The sequence below is a fragment of the Lycorma delicatula genome, chromosome 1 (assembly GCF_047948215.1).
Source record: "Lycorma delicatula isolate Av1 chromosome 1, ASM4794821v1, whole genome shotgun sequence".
NCBI lineage: Eukaryota > Metazoa > Arthropoda > Insecta > Hemiptera > Fulgoridae > Lycorma > Lycorma delicatula.
In genome coordinates, this window is record NC_134455.1 from 178,660,401 (window position 1) to 178,678,661 (window position 18,261).

General features: G+C 28.8%; 1 protein-coding gene across 3 annotated transcripts in view; it reads left to right on the forward strand.

Annotated features, from left to right (window-relative positions):
• Nucleotides 1-1,006: 1,006 nt before the first annotated feature.
• The window catches only part of LOC142325962 (SET domain-containing protein SmydA-8-like), a 49,301-nt gene continuing 32,046 nt past the window's right edge, over nt 1,007-18,261 (forward strand). The window contains exon 1 of one of the 3 annotated variants that reach the window (XM_075367944.1): nt 1,007-1,163. In XM_075367944.1, the coding sequence (XP_075224059.1) occupies nt 1,113-1,163 (51 nt within the window). In that variant the 5' untranslated portion in view covers nt 1,007-1,112. Of the gene's footprint in view, nt 1,164-8,249; nt 8,460-18,261 lie in introns of those variants that run through there. The other 2 variants (XM_075367954.1, XM_075367963.1) reach the window with 2 other exon arrangements.

The window sequence follows — 18,261 nt, forward strand, 5'->3', positions numbered from 1 at the left end:
ATTTTCATTGGATATACGAGTACCATGCTGGTACTCAACAGCATATCTGGCTTAATGAAGAAGGCAATGGAAAACACTTCATTTTTTATTGAGATTGCTAATTAAATATTTAAAAAAATTATGTCCATGTCATACGTACATATATATATATATATATATATAATATTTATCAATGAAATTAAATAGGGCTTATTTTGTTATTTTATAGTTTTTTAATTTGCACTTTGTTTTTTTTTTCGTTTTTCTTATAAATTATTGATAATATCAGCGTCATAGTGAATGTATTATAATAGTACGCTTTTAAATTCATTAATATTTAACATAAAAATGAAAGGCCGTGGTATGTAAATGATTTTGTGAAGGCAGTTCTGTCTGCGGACTCCTGATAGAGGAGCCTTGTTTTCTTATCATCTTTACTGATGCAGCGAAAGAAAAAAATAAAATAAGCTTTTTTAATAAAATATCTACGGGGGCTACGTGAGGCAAAAATTATGAATACTTTCAGTAAAAGTAATAATATTCATTATATAGCTAATTTATTAATGAAAACAAAGTAATATCGATCGGATTAATTACACACAGCTTCTTAAGAAATATGCGATCGTATTATTATTTCGCTAATTATTGCGGGAATTACTTCGCTAATCATTCTAACCGATATTGACTGACACGTGATATTTTTTATTTTTGAATTTAATGAATATACCATTTTTTAAATTGACTTGTAGTTCGTGATGAATCACCTACAATCAATATAGTTGTAGTATTTTTTTTTTTTTTTAGAAATTTCGTAGTCCGTAAAACGATGGTATACATTCAGAAAATACTTATGTAACTTTACGAGTTAGCGTTTAATCTTTTGTTTTATTTACGTGTTACTGATGAGCTATGCATCAAATTAGTTAATTCGTCACGAATTGAAACCGATTAAAGAGTAAAGAGCTACAACATAATGGCTAAATATACATGACGTTAATAAACTCAACTCATGTTATTAAAGCGAAACAGTATTAAATAAAATAGTTTGTTGTAGAGCACTGCAATGAAAGTATGTAGTTCACATTCCTAGTGTTCCCGTCGTCAATCCTTTCAACTAACAGTAGTTTGCTTCAATGGCTAGGTATCAGAGTTGCGTTTTAATTGTAACATGCAATCAATTAAAAGTAAGTATATGATTATGTAATAATAGTTAACTATAAATATGAAATTTAAAAATAACTAATTTTTTATTACGCTGTATTACACTGTAAAGAGAGAGAGAAATTGGAAAATTATTCCCAGTGTAATTATTTTGATAAATTATTTAATTATTACTTCTTACTGCTTTTTTTTATAAATTGAATTTCAGCGCTTTCGCAGAGATTTCTATTTTTTCAGAGCGGGTATAAAAATCATTAAAAGCTATAGAGATTCATACTAAGTATTATTTAATTCACTGAAAGAAGATTATTTTTCATTTTGCTTTACCTAAACAACATAAGAACATTTGAAAGCGTCCTCTCTAAGCGCTTAACATAACTTAGAAATTTTTAATTTTGCTATATGAATTATTTAATTTACACTATAATTGTAAGATTATCATAAAAATGTTTAAATCTATATAAAATTCCTAAATATTTAATGTTATTTTTTACTAATAAAACCTCACTATTTACTTAAACATATGGACTAATAACTAAATTTCTGTTTAAAATACGATTAGTTATTTCGAAATAAAAAAGCAAAAACTTAAAACTGTTACGGTTACTTTTACCCAACTTCCGTAAAAGAAGGTGTTCAGGTGTTCTTAACTTGATCGATAAGGTTTTTCAGTCTTACTCCTCACACAATAAACCGATCTCAATCGTTCTTTTTTATTTTATAGAAGAAATTCCTTTGGTGGTTCCGTTGTAAACTTATTTCATATAATTTTAATAAAAGATTTTTAAAAAATAAACAAAAAGCGGACAGGTGATTTGAAGAAATTTTTCTTTTTTGCTGTTAATATTGCTTAGTATTGAATTTTTATAGCGTAATGAATATAAATCGGTGCAATTTTATTATTCAAAGAATTTTTAAGAAAATAAGTTGTAAAACAAAAGTTAACAATGTATTCCCGCATACAAAACAGCCTACCTCACGTTCGATAACAGTCTGTTTACATGATTTTTCTTATATTTATCAAGAAAAAAATTTCTTATTCTTTATCAAGAAAAAAAAATCGTTCCTTCTGAACATTTTTTTTTATACAGACAGCGTTTTTTATAAGCCTATCTAAAATAAAAATAAGATATTTAACAAAAAAAAAAATTATTTTACTTCAGTTTTTTTACAGATTTAACATTAACATGTGGTTATGTATTGAATTTTTTATCGACAAAAATAAAAAATTATCAAATACTCGGAAAAAATTTAAAAAATGAAAGGTAGTGGTCGATAATTGTTTAAATTTGGTGGAGGTTCTTTCAAACGTAAAGGGGATTTAAACGAAATACTTGGAGCAAATTTAACTATTTAGTAAGAAAGAATAAAAATCTTAAGATTCGCTGATGACATTATTTCATTCGGCAGAAACCAAAAATCAGCTAGAAGAAATACTGAATGACCTGGGTTCAATGATAACGAAATGTGACGGAAGGGGGGGTAATGTAAAATTAAATCTTAGGATAAGGGAATAAAATAACCAGACGGTTGAATAAGATTATAGAGGTGGATGCAGTAATACAGATGTAAAAACAGATTCCAGCAAGGAAAATTTTCATTTAAAAAAGAAACCTCTTAGTATGAAATTTAGTTAAAAATATAAGAAATAAATTCTTGAAAATATTTGTGTAGTGTGTAGCGCTTTACGGTGGTAAAATATATGCAGTAAGAAAAACAGAAAGCAAGATAATAGAGGCTTTCGAAATGTGACATTATAGTGTTGAAAATTAGGAAAGTCAATCAAATGTGAAATGAAGTTATTACGATATATATAGAAGAGTAGAGAAATCTGTGTTTGAAGTATGTAAAGAAATGAACAAATTCGGTGAGAGATGTATTAACATCCAGGTTTGATAACGGAAGGATCTGTAAAGGTAAAAACTGTAGAGGAAAACTAAAATTGGGATGTGTAATTGAGGGTAGTATGTTGTATAATGAGGTTAGAAGATTAGCGTAAAACAGAAAGAATTGCAGAATAGCACTAAACCAGTCATCTAACTGATTAGTCGAAAAAGAAACAACTACAATTTTTTTAGTAACTTGGAAATACAGTACACACTAATGAAGAATTAATTAATAATGCCATCGAATTTTAAATTATATCAACACTCGTCTTTACTGATTTAACAAGAATTTATATTAGGTAGATTTCATAAGAAAGCTACTTATTGTAATGGGTACCATGATTCGATTTCCGGAAAATTTCGACATATCTTCGCGTTTCACACTCCCCATACCCCAAAACTACCGTCAGCTCAAACGTTTATTTATATATATATATATAAACAAATATATATTTCACTTTCTTGTGGACACGATAACTGCCGTAATTTTGCGCCAATCACTTTCAAATTGATACATAAAATATAACGCGCAAAATCTCAGTCGAGTTCGTTAATGGGTAAAATCGTACCATCGGGGGCTTTTTAAAAAAAAACAAAATATTGCTATAATTTTCTTATTAAGTAAAATATCGAATTCGTTTAAAGTCCCTACTATTCTTTGGATAAGGGCCTAAAACTTATCTCGGTAAAGTTTTTTGATATCACCAATCATTGGCCCAAGGGGAAGAAAAAATGGGGTTTAGAAGACAAAAAAATCATACCTCCCTTAATAGTCACAGTATCGAATCGGTTTAAAGTGGTCGTTAATCCTCTAAACATTACCTAAAACTTTTGTCTGAAACAACTTTTGATATGACCACCCTTATGACAAGGGATGATCAAAATGGTGTTAGAATTGTAAGATGTAAAACTTTTTTTCACATGCAATCATTGTCGTATTGAGTAAATTTGAAATTTTTCTTAACTTTAAGGCGGAAAGCTTTGTTATCTCCTGCTTACCACCAGTGAAATCTACCTCCGTCTTGCGGCGTACCGAAAGGGATTTTTTTTCTTTGATGATTTTTTTTCTTAATAGCGGAAAATATTTCTACTGAAATCGTTGAATTAAAAGACACTTTTATTTACTTCTATCTTAATTTTGAGAGTATTTCATTTGCCAGGGCATAATCTGAATTTACTGAACAATTTGCAGTGGCCGAAATTAAAAAAAAATTTTCCTCAACAATAAATAAAGAAATTCACACTTTTTTCAATTGGATTCAAAACCATATTAATCCTTTCATTATTTAGCTATCCCAATCGTTACAAGGTCCCATGTCACTTTTATCTTTTGAGTCCTCTAATGTTCTGTTCAATCGTTATTCGCGTTGACTGATTTATTACGCTTATAAATATTTTTTTATAAAACAAGGAGTAATTAAGCTGTTGGTTTACGTAATTATGATCCTCTTACAATTGTGTTTTCTTTGAGTATAATATTTTGATTGCTTTGATTTATTATAATTTTCAGTATTTCGGTGATTTCAAATGAAAATTAGTTGCATTTTTTTTTAAATTAAGAATTTGCAAAGAACATTAAATTCTATGTTTACATCTAAAATTCTTTCATTTACGATTCTGGTCCGACGCAACAACAGCAGAGTTGTTTCGAGGAGCAGTAGGAAAAAATTAAGTTCGTTTTATATATTACCAACATTCGGTAAATGATAAGCACAAGAAGAAGATTTTAAAATCAAATCTTTTAATAAGGACTAGTTAACTAAATTCGATATTATCAGAGATTTTAAAATATTTTTTTCAGAAAATAACCTAAATTTACTTGCAACGTTTAAACTTTGGTTTGTTTTAATATTTATACTAGCTAAGAATGAATACTGTTTATTCAGTAAAAAGCAAACTGTTCAAAATGTTTCAGTTAAAAATTTAGTTATACAGAATCTGAACCGCTGATATTCTACTTGACTCTTACCATCTGTAAAATGTGTAGCGATTTTATGAGACTCAGAAAGTTATACATAAATAAATTATACATGTTATTGACTGACCGAAGCGAGATTCTGTGTTTACTCGAAATTTTGACATTCATCTGTTTGTTTGTGATTTTAGTTAAGAACAAACGCGTTTTCCGTTTTTTATAAAATTTTGCATTGAAGTTTCTTGGTATTAGGCGGATCTACATAGATATAACAACAGTCTTATTTCATAAATTTCTCAGTTTCAAAATTGCGGCTGAATCTGTATTAGGCTGTAACATTATTATCATATATTGATGAGTAGACTATAAACATCACCATACAACATACTGTTATAGCCTGTCAGCACTCATGATATGCTATCATCATAGGCTGAATCTTTACTAAATAGACGGGAGATGGGGAGATGCGATGGTGGGAAATATCAGTGGCTAAATCAACGCCATCGGTTGTTTCAACTCAGTCATCCTTGCAGTCCTAATGAAACGTATTCTTGACACCATTCGCCATTTTCAGTCTGTTTCTTAGTAATGACTTTAGAAACTTGAGTTTTTTCACGATTCGCTCCGCCTATATTGTTTTTACCGACACCGTTTTCCAACTACTGTACAGCATATAACTCTCTCATAATACTATTAAATACTGAATTTTACGTCGATACTTGATAAATTGTTTTTTTTTTTTAACGTTTAGCCATATTTTAAACAATTTTTGTTTCACACTGGCTTAAAGTCTCGTTAGGTTTCATAGAGTAAAAACAGTAACATACAGGTACTTTACTTATACTTTTCTTCAATTCTTTAATGAAAATAAATATTTTTTTTTTTTTAAAAAGATACGAGCTTGTTAAAAGGAAAACAACAAACATGACCTATCGTTGTTCATGCTCATTTACCGATTAAATAATTACTATAAATAAATACTTTATTCAGATAGGAATACTGTAAAATTTAATACTTATACGTTATATAAATCACGTCGGAATAGTACAAAAGTTATTTCACGAATAAAAAAAGAGATTTATCTAGTATTTTGCAAAGAAAGCGAGAAAAAATCGATGAAGGCAGCATTACAATGTACAAAATTAATGAAAAAAACGAATAATTGTAGTCTACATTATACATACAAATAATAATTATAATTAATTTAATAATGCATGATATTAATATTGAATGAAATAAATAAATAAAAGCTTTATTCTATTCTGGATTTAGTAACATTAATAAGGTAGTATTTGAATTCATATTTAAGTACACGTTAAGAAAATGTGCAGAAAGCTCTTGTCTATCTAATTATAATTATTTAAAAAAACTATCAACAGAGATTAATAGATTAATGGATTGATGGATTGATAGATGGATAGCGTAATAGATTAACTGGATAATTTCTTAGAACATCAGGTAATTTATTAAAAATTAAACCTGAAGTATAAGGTAATTTCTCGTAGACCAAGATAAAGCAAAAATAGTTTTATTTTAAGCAGTCGTTTCACATTATATTTTTCAGCAGCAAACTAAGCCTATTTTTGTATTCTTTTAAATAAATACGAGTACTTAATAAAATCGATAGTTACGTCGAATTATCGAATCATCCGTTTAACGTCTTATACATTGAAAGTACCTACTAAAATGGTTTACAAGCGAATAGAATGGATGGTAAGTGATGTATTAAATGAAGACTATTCAGAAATAATCTTCAAAAGCCTAAATGAAGGCTTTCAGAAAAAGCGTTCTGAAGAACCATTCTGGCTCTTATAATAATGTTAGACAACAGCCATAATGTTAGGCTCGTATTAAAGCCACCTATCCTGCATTTTTAGATGTGGAGATGTGGGTGTGTTAGATTTGATAACGTAGAATAGAATAAAATTTTAAGGAAAGTTGGAGTTAAATCTAGGAAGAGAAGACGAATTAGGTAGGAATCAGGAAAAAAGGAATCGGTTGTAGGAATAGATGAAGAAAGACAGATTGATTCAGAGAGAAGTGAGACGAGGATTTAGTCTGCCCCATTGGCTTTTGGCTTGTACGTAGTAAAGGGAATACAGGAATTGAAGGGAAAATTTGAGTGTGAAGTAACGTAACCGATGAGAGGAATAATAATGTTAAACTGATATTCTTCTGGCAGAAATCAAGTATGATTTAGAAGAAATATTGAACGGCATGAATTTATTGCTAGGAGACATTCAGCTTTTTATGATAGATAAGATCAATATAAAAGTAACTAAATCTAAGAGGAATGAGGATAATGAGGAATTAAATAATAAGATAGTAAACGTAATATATCAGAAATTTCAGAATTCTCTTATTTTGATAATAAAACTAAAAAGAATAGTCGAAGTAATGCAGACGCAATGAAAGCAGACTAGCACAAACTAGAAGAGCTTTCAAGGAAAAAGAAGTATACTATCAGATATAGAACTAAAAATAAGAAAGAAATTCTTAAAATATTTGTGTGGAGGAGTATTGAGCTTTATGGTAGTAAAACATGAACAGTAGGAAAAACAGAAAGAAAAAATTATAGAGGCCTGTGAAATGTGGTGTTACAGGAAGATGTAAAGTTGGGTCAAAAAACTCTAATGAAGAAGTCGTATGATGATCAGGAAAGAAAGGTTTGCGGTAGAATTTTGCCGAAAGACGAAAAATGTCGGTGGGTCATGTATTAAGTCATTCAATTTTAGATAATTTGATAACGGAGGGATGTGTAAAACCCTAAACGCTGAAAAGGAAAACAAATATTTGAGAATAACAAACCGCTAAATGAGCGCAGATAGATTGAATATAGTACACGTTGAGGTTAAAAGATTAACGCAAAACAGAAAGGAAGAAATTATAAATTACATCATACAAACTGATGACTCCAGAAAGAAGAAAAAGTAAATTAGATTAAGACGCTTCAAATAGAACTAACAGTATATGTTTTATAATACAGTTTATTCGAATATTCATTTAATAATGAAATTATATTAGAGTAAAATGATGTATTTTACATATTAAAAGATGATTATTTTCAGAAATTAGGATGCGTGTATAATGCGATAGGACATCAGACACAAATATAATTCAATTTACCTCTTACAACACGTAGTTAAACACAGTAGAATGAGATATTTAAAAGAGTTCAGAAGTGAAATAAGATTATCTTTTTTTATGCCATCGGATCTGTTTGATCAAAACAGATTCATTTGATTGTTGTAAATAAAATGTTAACTAAAAACCGACCCTCTCTCTAGCGCATGCGTACAGTTGATAAAGAGAAAAAAAGATAGAAATACTAGTCCCATTCGTAGATTTGCGAATGCCTCAGCCTGTGAATGCACACAGTACTATGATATTTCTCAACCTCTACGTGAGTCAACAACTGAATACAAAATTTTCCCCGCTTTTAACAAACTATTGCTTTTATCTATTTAAACTGCTTTTATTTATTAAATTCAAGCATGCCAAGGCGTAAGAAACATAAGGTACGAAAAATATTTAATACTGAATATTTCTGTAATGATTTTATTTATTACTATTATTTTTTTCCACAATATTTTATTAGTTTTTATTAACTGCTAATACATTTATATTAACTCAATAATTTATGTACATAATTTTAGGAATTTTTAACTGAAAATTAAGAATCAACTCAGTAATTAAGAATCCAATTTTAATTTTTTTTTATTTTTAAAATAAAGTTAATATTATAAATTGAAAATCTATTTAGGTCTAATTTCTTAAAAATTAAAAATTACTTTTAGAAACTTTTAAATAATTATTTATAGTTATTAAGAGATAGAATTTCAGTAATTAACGAAAAAAGAAAAAAATAGTCGGCTAAAGAAAAACTCAACATTTCAAGCCGTTATTACTGCACACGTTCCATTTTATCTTTGCCGATTAGTTTGAAAAAAACTGGGATGTTTTTATTTTTTCTCTAAATTTTTTTTTTGATAACTCATTATTGCTCGTATTCATCAAATCTTTAAAAGAAAAAAAAATCAATATTTAAACATGATTTTTTTTTATTACATTTTAGCTGCACTCAAATATAAGCCCATGTGGAATGAACGTAAAAAGACATCTAAAAATATAATCTTTTAACTGCTTAACATGTACAATACTTTATTATTATATTCACCCAGATTGAATGTTTTTTAATACACGATCTTTAATGGACTACTTTTGAAGTAACACTTATTTTAACCAACCTACAAGAAAGAGCGCAAACTTAAGGGTTACTTGATAATTGTTATTCGTTTTCATTTTGGTGCCAATATGTAAAAGTCGAAATTATAAAAGAATTATTCCCTTTTTTTTACCTTTAGTGAAATTTTTTTTGCTTGAATCGATTTTGTTATTTTTTACAATTTAGTTTTCATCAATAATATTTAAATATTATTTGTAAAATGAACATGCAGAATACATTTGCCCATTTTGTTATTTGAGTAAATCATAAATCAATTTCAAAAAATGAAATAAAACTAAGTAAATTAACATAAAAGCGAAAGGAAAATAAAATAAGATTTTCTTATCATTATTATGAACAAGTTTTTTAAACTCATCCGGAAAAATATAAAAGAAGTAGTATAAATATCAACTCATTTATCAGAAAAATAAAAAAGCAATTTTTAATATAAATGTGGGAGAAAGTAACCACGTGATTGAAATCTGATGGCAAGATTCCCTAAATCAGAAATGCCTGTAACGATATAAATAATCTTAAACACATATCTTTTAATTGATATACGCACTGGCCTTCATGTGATTTTTTTTTAATGTACAACAGTACATTGTTTTTTTTAATTTTACTTTTTTCTTATTATGCCTACCGATTTCGAACTTTCTCTTCTGCAAATGATTCTTAAATTTATTACATGCCAAAAATTAACTATGTCAATCAGTTATTTAAGTAAAACAATAAAGAGAAAAGTTTAATAACAGCTCTCAAAAATTAAATGAAGTTCGATAATGTATTTAAAATTTTATTGAGGTGTTAAATCTCTTAAAATAAATATTCTTTATCTAATAAATATTAAGTAATTTTTTTTATTTATTTAGAACAAATGAATTTAAACAATTTTGTTTATTCTTGTGTAAGTAAATATGATTGATGGAGATGACAAAAAAGGTTTTAGGATATAAGTTATTTTTTTAAATTAAAGGTATTGACTTTACAAGAAAATACTGTTTTAGGCTGAAGTGCGTGTCAGTTGATTTGAAACAGGTAACAACATAAAACATTATTTAATTAATCAAAGTTATTTAAAATTTGTAAAAAAAATTATTAATTAAATTATTATCAATTAACTTTTCTTACTGTCTATAATACATTATAAAAAAATTGTGAAAGCTAAAATTTGGTTTATAATACCGTCCTTTAATCCTGATTACTTTTTTTTTTTAGCGTGTAACTTTCGTGGGTAAGGGCTATTTCAAAAAGTCATTCTATCTTGCCCTAAAACATCACAGACCCTTACTGGGAATTATACCCGGAATTTTTTGTTTCAATAATGTTACTGGTTGAGCCACTAAGGGAAATATATATATATATATATATATATATATATATATATATATATATATTTATTTATTTATTTAATTAATTCAATTTTGTTTATATTTCGCTTAGCTATTTTATTTTGATTTATAATTTTAAAAAAATTAGTTTTCTTGATATTTTAATGACTATTTATTTTAAACAACCTACACTTTTAGATGTTATTAGTTTTTTATAATGGCGTATTTTACACGCTGCAAAATTTCGATTGCTACGCAAAATCTTAAAGCGTATGTGGTTAATCAATCGTCAACAAAAAAAAAAGAAAGTTTTGTATACGTGTAACGCAAAACCAACATTAACACCACATTTATTTTTACTTATTTAAGTTAGTTTTTTGATTTATTGATTAAAAGTATGCATTAAAAAAATATATAATTAATTTTAATCTTTTCGGCTTGGGGTAAATGGGCTTTGTCTTAATTTCCTATAAACTACACACTTTCTGCTGCTCCTGTTATTTAGAAGCATCATATGAAAATTGATAGAGCACAAAAACGCAAACTATTAAATTTATCGCCCGAAACCTTAATCTTTTCCCGTCGTAGTAACTAAAAATATTTAACTTAAAATTTTAATTATTCGAAAATGGTTGATGCGAAAATAAATAATACACATTTTATCATAAATTAGGTAAAATAAAAGTTTAAGACTTTAAAATATGATATCATTGCCAGTCTTTGAATTATTATTGCATAATCTGCCTTCTTAAATATAAGATTTTTTAAATAAAAAATTGCGTAATTTAATGTTTCTTTATTGACATTATCATTTAGTGCTGTAAATCTTATATAACATAATGTAAATCTGATATGTAAATCTTAATTTTACATAATAATTCTTTAATGTTAGATCATTCTGATAATGAAAATATTTTTCACGCACAAAATTTAAGAAAATTACTGGAACCTATTTGTTAAATTACCGTAATTATAAAAATAATAGTTGAAAAATTTTTGAAAAACAGAAAACCTTTTGACTTCAAAGAATGTTGTGTATAAAAAATAAAAATCTTTTTCATTATCAAATAATTAAAAAAATAAAAAATAGAACAGTCTTTAGAAAAAGACATAAAAATTAAAAAAAAAATTTTTTAATTTTTATTTTGAAGTCATCGCCAAATTAAGGAAATTTTTGACGAAACAACGAAATCATTCCATAGTGAAGTGTAAGGCTTGAATAAACTTAAAAAAAACAAGTTAATAAATACTGATTGAATTGTGAACTACTTTATTTTATTGAAGTCGGTTATATAAAAAGCAACTTTTAAAAACCGTACCTACAGGTAAAAGAAACAGTTTTTAAAATATTCTCTAAATTTTTAAGACAGAAGATTTAAAAAAAAATACTTCTGTGACTACTTACCAACTTTTAATGTGATACGACCGTTGAAATGCGGTCGTACTGAAAATTTTAGATCGTTAATTAAGGAACAAAATTGGTAATTTCTAATGGTTTTTGACCTGAAAAATCGAATAAAATAGGTCCCAGAACCGTCACTGCAGGAGTTTTTTTTGAAAAGTCTGGGATGTTAACCAATAAATTGGGATAAAAAACCCTGCTTTTTGTTTGACGTAGAATAAATAACTTTACTTGATGGGTAATAAACACGTAAAACTTTTATACAAAACTTGTAGATAATTTTCCTGAACAAAATAATGTAAGATAAATTGAATAAAAAAAAGAAAATTAAGAAAAATTAAAATTTTATTTAAAACAGCACACTAGACTAAAGTTAATTAAACGTATCAGTTTATAATACATGTTCAAAAATGAACCCGCCATTTTCAACACACTTTTTGACATGCTTGTGCTGTTTTTTTGCTCTTTTTAGTTCTTCAGGGCTGTCCTTAACCTGTTCAGCCGCATCCATAATGAGAACAATTAATTCCTCACGAGAATGTATTTTTGTTTTGTATAAAATATTTTTCATCCATCCACAGACGCAAAAATTTAAGGTGTTAGATCAGGCGATCGTGAAAGCCAGGAATGTGGACCTTCACGACTGAGCCATTTCTCGGGGAAGTGATGATTAAAGTGAGTGGAAATGGCACAAGAAAACTGGGGAGGCGCGCCATCGTGCTGGAAATATAATTTGCGTCTCAGCGCTAGATGACATCTTCAGGCAGCTGCGGCAGTTCTTGAAGAAAGTATAAGTAGACCTCAGCATTTAAGCGGCCAGGTAATATGAACTGTCCAAACAACTGATTACAAGGAAGGCCGCACTACACATTGACGCTAAGTCGGTGTCGAAAATTGCCTCGTCTGTAAATAATACATACTTGTAGAGTTGTCGATTTGTCTTCCACCAGGTGCAGAACTCCAAGCGAAGCGGAGTTTTTTAGTCTCCTGAATGCAGATGATTAACTGGTTGTTTATGTTAAGGGTAAACTTGTTTTTCTTAAGCTTCTTCCAAACCATCGAATGCGAAAAACGATTCGCTTTGAAAAATGTAACGCCTGGAGTGCGCTGAACTACATCAATAATAATTTCATCAATAACAGCGTCGTGTTGAACAGATCGTTCGTAGCTGGTACAATTACTAGATAGTTAACCTATTCCCCAAAGCTTGTGGAAAGTCGTGCTAGTTGTTTCGGGGTCTGAAATCCTGCTATTCGGAAAACGTATTTCTTTATTCTACTGCAGCAGCTGTTGCATTACCATTACACATACCCAAAATGAATACCATATCAGCGTATTCCGCTGTTCTAAATAAGTACGGCATTACTTCAAAGCAAACCGATCACGTTCAAACTAAAATTCATAGAAAACCTTCGCTAACGACAGACAGTTCACAGTATCCGGTATATTTAATGTACCTTACAGAATGATTTAAACACTAACACAGTATTGCCCATTGATTAGCTGTTGTTATTTTATTGCCAACTTTGAAATAATTTATTATATTAATGTCAATAATAAAGAAATTATTATCTAAGTAATATTTATTTATTTTTTGGGTAATTTCCAGTTTTTTAAATTTTTTAACAATAAATTCTGTTTTTACAAATTTTTAACATTTCCAAAAAACAATTTGGTTTTTGTTTACATTAAATAAGTACTTTCCTGACAAACGTAGGAATAATATACTGTTTTTAAATAAAATTCGAATTTTTCCAACTTTTCTTTATCATATTCAGAATTGATTTAATTTGAATTAATTTATTTTGATCAGAATTAATTCTCTACAAGTTTTGTTTAAACGTTTTATTCGTTTATTACCACCGGGGTAGCTGAAATTCAGCCGAAATCTTTCACTAGCCGTAACACGCAAACGATGCACTTTAGAACGTATGTTTATATGAACGTTTTCCATTATTTTCACGAGTAGAATAGGTAATGAAAGTTCCGGGAGAACTTCGTGGTACACTCAGTATAAATTCTTTTTTTCACGAAAGAATGTAACAAAAACTTTCAGGACATGTTCTACTAGTGAAAATAGAGAAGGAAGTGTATATAAACATAGGCTCGGAAATGCCTTGTTGGCGAGTGAATGGCGAAAGTTTTCACCCTGATTTCTACGCTTTCCGTGAAATTAAGCCAGACTGTAATTCTTCGGACTCAAATTAAGATGAAAATTTAATTGTTTTTATATAAAATCTGACCTGAAAAACTGAAAAAAAAAAATACATCTCAGAACTAATTTTTTTAGAAATTTGGGGTAAAAAACAAAAGTTTGGGGTCGAAAAACACACTACTTTATGTTTGGCGTAAAATGACTTTATTAAACGGATAATAAACACATAAAAGTTTAAACAAAACGTCTAGTGAATGTGATTCTAGGTAAAATGATATGAATCAAGTACACAGTAATTAAATACAAACGCAGGAATTTCGAAGATTATTAAAAACAAAACATATCAAAATATAACGGATTTTAACTAAATATTAAACGAATCAAAATTTCAAAACGAAAGAATTACACTCTGGGTTAATTTTACCGAAGGCGTAGAAATCAGAGCAAATTCGTTCGCCAGCTGACATTCACTAACAAAGCTTTACCAAAACTGTATTTTTTGTCATCCTTCTTCTTTATTTTCACCAGTATAATCTGTCCTGAAAGCTTGTTACATTCTTTGTGAATCACTGTTTGTTTATATATATATTTATGAGAAATTATCAAATGCACTGATTTCGACGTTGCATTTCAAGTATAATTTTCTACATTTCATATATATATATATATATATATATAAACACACACATATATACACACACACACACATACATACTGTATAGAAAAAGAAAAGTGGTTTCATATAAATAAAATTAATAAATACGGGTCGAATTAAAAACCTTTCTCTCTTTTTTATTTTGGGTAAGAGAATCACAGATTCCCATATTTTGTAATAGTAGTAATTTCATATTATTTTGCTCCGTCTTTGCCCTTTTGTCACGACACAAGAACTGTTTCTTCCTTTTTTTTTAAAGAGGTGGAGAAACCCATTTACGGGCGGCTAGGCAGTATCGGGCTCGCTAATAGGTTCCGCAACGTATTATTAGGTGCGTATGTGTTCCTGAGCACTACCGACTAAACCTCCACCGCTCCTGGAAACCCAGGAAGTGGGAAATCCCCGCTCGCACAATCGGATACCGCAATCAAAAGAACACCAATACAGAAATAAGCAACAGTACAATCACACACTTAACACAAAGATACAAAACACAAGCAACACTAAGATACAGCAAAGCACAATTGCTGTGTCTTAGTGTTGCTTGTGTTTTGTATCTTAAACTTTTTTTGCGTGCTTGTTTTTTTATTAGTACCAGCAATGGTGATGTTCTTTAATAGAACACAACAGTTAAGTGTACAGCGAACGAAGAAAAGTTGATAAGGAGTTACTGAGTCTTGAAAATGACAATGTCCATTTTTTAACAACTTAATTACTGCCAAACAAAATTAAACACTTGGCGGTGCTCTTTAATCCAGACGGCTGACAAACTTCCCGCGACTTCATATTGAAACCCGGTTTTTCATTCGCTTTATTTCATATTAACATTTTTAGCCGCATGGTTATAATAACCATACAGTTAAATTGTTATTTCTTTCATCCCTCTCATATCTCCGTAGACTATCCTAATCACAAGGACTTCCCAAAAGCCTAGGACTGGAAAGTCATTTGGACTTTCCAGAAAGTTAAAAATGAGTAAAACGAAACATAATAAACAATCTATAGTCCTTATCTATTTTCTGATTACTCCATTATTTGGTTTATTTTTACTGTACTATTAGCTCTAATTTAAAATTACGCTGCGTAAAATTTAATAAAAAAAAACCTTGAGGTCGCTGCATCTTCTTTATCAGTAATAGAATTTTGATATTTTTTCTCTTGAATGACATCTTGCTATAAAATTTGACAGTATAAGTTTATCAAAATAAAATATTTTAATCTAAAAAATTATTTTATGAATATTTATTTTGTATAATTTACGGTTACAAAATGTTTTATTGAGATTAAAAAGGCCAATACTTATATAAAAAGGACAGGAAACTTGAATATTCAGTATATGGTGGTGCGAAAAATTTGTACTTATTTCGGTTTACTCCGTATAAACAGTAACGACTAATTCATTTACCGAGTTGACCATCTGATCAGACTGAACGGAATGTATATTTCGGTTAGATAAATCTACATGACCCGCCGGGTTGGTCTAGTGGTGAACGCGTCTTCCCAAATCAGCTGATTTGGAAGTCGAGAGTTCCAGCGTTCAAGTCCTAGTAAAGCCAGATATTTTTACACGGACTTGAATACTAGATCGTGGATACCGGTGTTCTTTGGTGGTTGGGTTTCAATTATAACCACACATCTCAAGTATGGTCGAACTGAGAATGTACAAGACTTACCCTTCATTTACATACATATCATCCTCATTCATCCTCTGAAGTATTATCTAAACGGTAGTTACCGGAGGCTAAACAGGAAAAAGAAAGATAAATCTACATGACACGTAATTCAAAGACTAGAAGAAAGTTTTTCTTAAAGACGCCTTAACTTCTTCTCAGGCGGCTCTTTAGAATAAAGAGGTTTACATAATTTATTCCGACCTAGTACTTACCATATACGTACGCGTAGGTATTACACATTTATTTATAAAAGTGGGAGTTCAATAAATTTTTCTAAACTTTAACCTCTCAACATATCAATTTGAGGTTGTATTTTTTCCTAAACATGGCAGTTTCGAGATAAGAATAGTTTTCAAAATTTATCATAAAAATTGGGATTCATTTTTTAACATCTTTAAAAAAGAATTAAACTTACACACCACGCGTGTACGCATACCACATACACGATTGCATGTATGCGTGTTCCCACTCCTTGGCCTTACATCTTGAAATTAATTTTACTTATAATTATTATATTATATTATTATTTAATTATATTTTGTTAAACAGATGTTAGTGGAAGGTGATAATGTTAGAATCTTACATTACGAAAGAGGCTTGTTATAATGAATATTTTACTCGTTCATGTTTATTATCTAACTTCCAAAACGGAGTCATCAACTCTGCAAGTCTTTTTTTGTGTATGTTCCATCCTTACTCTTCTTAAATGAGCCGATTCTGAAGAGGTTTTTCTTATCTTGAAGAGAAATTTTCGTAGTTCTGTAACAATTTCTTCCTCATAATATCAAACGATTTTTCAGATGAAAGATTTTTCTTGGTAAACAACCTTGAAATATTTTACATTTTTTTATTATCATTATTTCGTATTAATTGTTACAGTGTAATGATATACGTAGATAATTATATGTCATTCTTATTTTTAAAGTATTTAGGAAAACTAGATGTTACAATAGTCCTAAATCCAAAATTTCAACATTCTACGGCTAATCGTTTTGAGTAATGGGAGATACATACGTACATACATATAAATGTACGTACGAACGTACAGACGTCACGCCGAAACTAGTCAAAATGGATTCAAGAATGGTCAGAATGGATATTTCCGTTGAAATCTGAAAACCGAAATTTTTCGCGATTACAATAATTTCTTGTACAAGGAAGTAAAAAAAAGATAAAGTAACAAAAAAATACATACAACGTCATACTCCAGAATGCTTAACATACGCTCGATGACAACCTGTTGTCATTGTTTCTCTGCATTCCTCCTTATCTTACTATTCTCAATATTCAGGTTACTTACATTAAAATTTTTTTCTAACGACTTTTTCTATACAGGTAGTGTGTATAGAAAAACATAATTGCTTCCACAAAAATATTGAAAACATCAAAATATTACTTGAATAATTTGTAAATTGAAATAGAGATCACCTTTGGGATGTAAATTCAGAAGTAATAATTTTTAAGCTAAACGCTATTAACAAATATCCAGTTTACAGTAAAAACTCTTTTTTAATGTATAAATAAAAAAAAATAATAACCTCTAAATTGCTTGTTTTATTGGTTCTCCGATTATATATGTATGTACAAATATATAAGTCAACTGAAGTATACAATACAATTCAATCTAGATTTGGACTCCGTACGATGCAGACGTGTTAATCTGAGGGTTGATTTACATTTAACTCTTACGTACTTTTTTTTTTTCTTAAAGTTGGTTATCGGATTCACAAATTAAAACTTTTAAGAGAAAATTTAATATTATTTTTAAGTCCTTCGTTTTATTTTATTTTTTCTAACTATTTATTTTGATATCGCATTTTTTCAATTGTGTACTTTTTCAGTACTTTAGTATGTCTTATTCTGATTTAGTATTTTTACA